General features: G+C 46.9%; 1 protein-coding gene across 1 annotated transcript in view; it reads left to right on the top strand.

The window, feature by feature from the left end:
- Positions 1-2: 2 nt before the first annotated feature.
- The window catches only part of CSUI_006585 (transmembrane), a 10,495-nt gene continuing 10,064 nt past the window's right edge, over positions 3-433 (top strand). The window contains exon 1 of the mRNA XM_068066741.1: positions 3-370. Coding sequence (XP_067921284.1) covers positions 59-370 — 312 coding nt within the window. The 5' untranslated portion in view covers positions 3-58. The remainder of the gene's footprint in view (positions 371-433) is intronic.

Raw genomic sequence — 433 nt, 5'->3', positions numbered from 1 at the left:
TCTTGCCCTACCCCTCGTTCTCCCCCTCACCTCTTCGAGTCCTTCTCTCCCCTTCAAGATGCAGAGCGCTATAGATCCCAACCCGGCATTTGTGGAGCTGGTCTTATCTGCTATAGCAGATGGCGCCGCGGGGTATTCTGAGAGAGCTTTATCGACAGCCCTGCAGATTATCGACGCATGCAGTACGAGCCATTCAAAGGCTTTGACGCTAGTCGCTTTAGTCGAAGAAAAGCTTAGGCTCTCAAGTGATGGATCGGTTCTTCTCGCTTCTATTGAGCTCATTGCTATGGCCGTTAGCAATCTAGGCGTCGATTTCGCAAGATGTCTTGACCAAAGGTTCATGAAAACTTTCACCAAAATACTCAAAATGGTGGGAATCCTATCTATCTTTATCCGTCTATCTCTCACTCATCTAATTATCTTTCTATCTATT

Source organism: Cystoisospora suis (genome assembly GCF_002600585.1).
Source record: "Cystoisospora suis strain Wien I chromosome Unknown contig_3356, whole genome shotgun sequence".
Classification (NCBI taxonomy): domain Eukaryota; phylum Apicomplexa; class Conoidasida; order Eucoccidiorida; family Sarcocystidae; genus Cystoisospora; species Cystoisospora suis.
The sequence above is the reverse complement of the archived record's forward strand: the minus strand, read 5'-3'. Positions and strand labels throughout refer to the sequence as shown.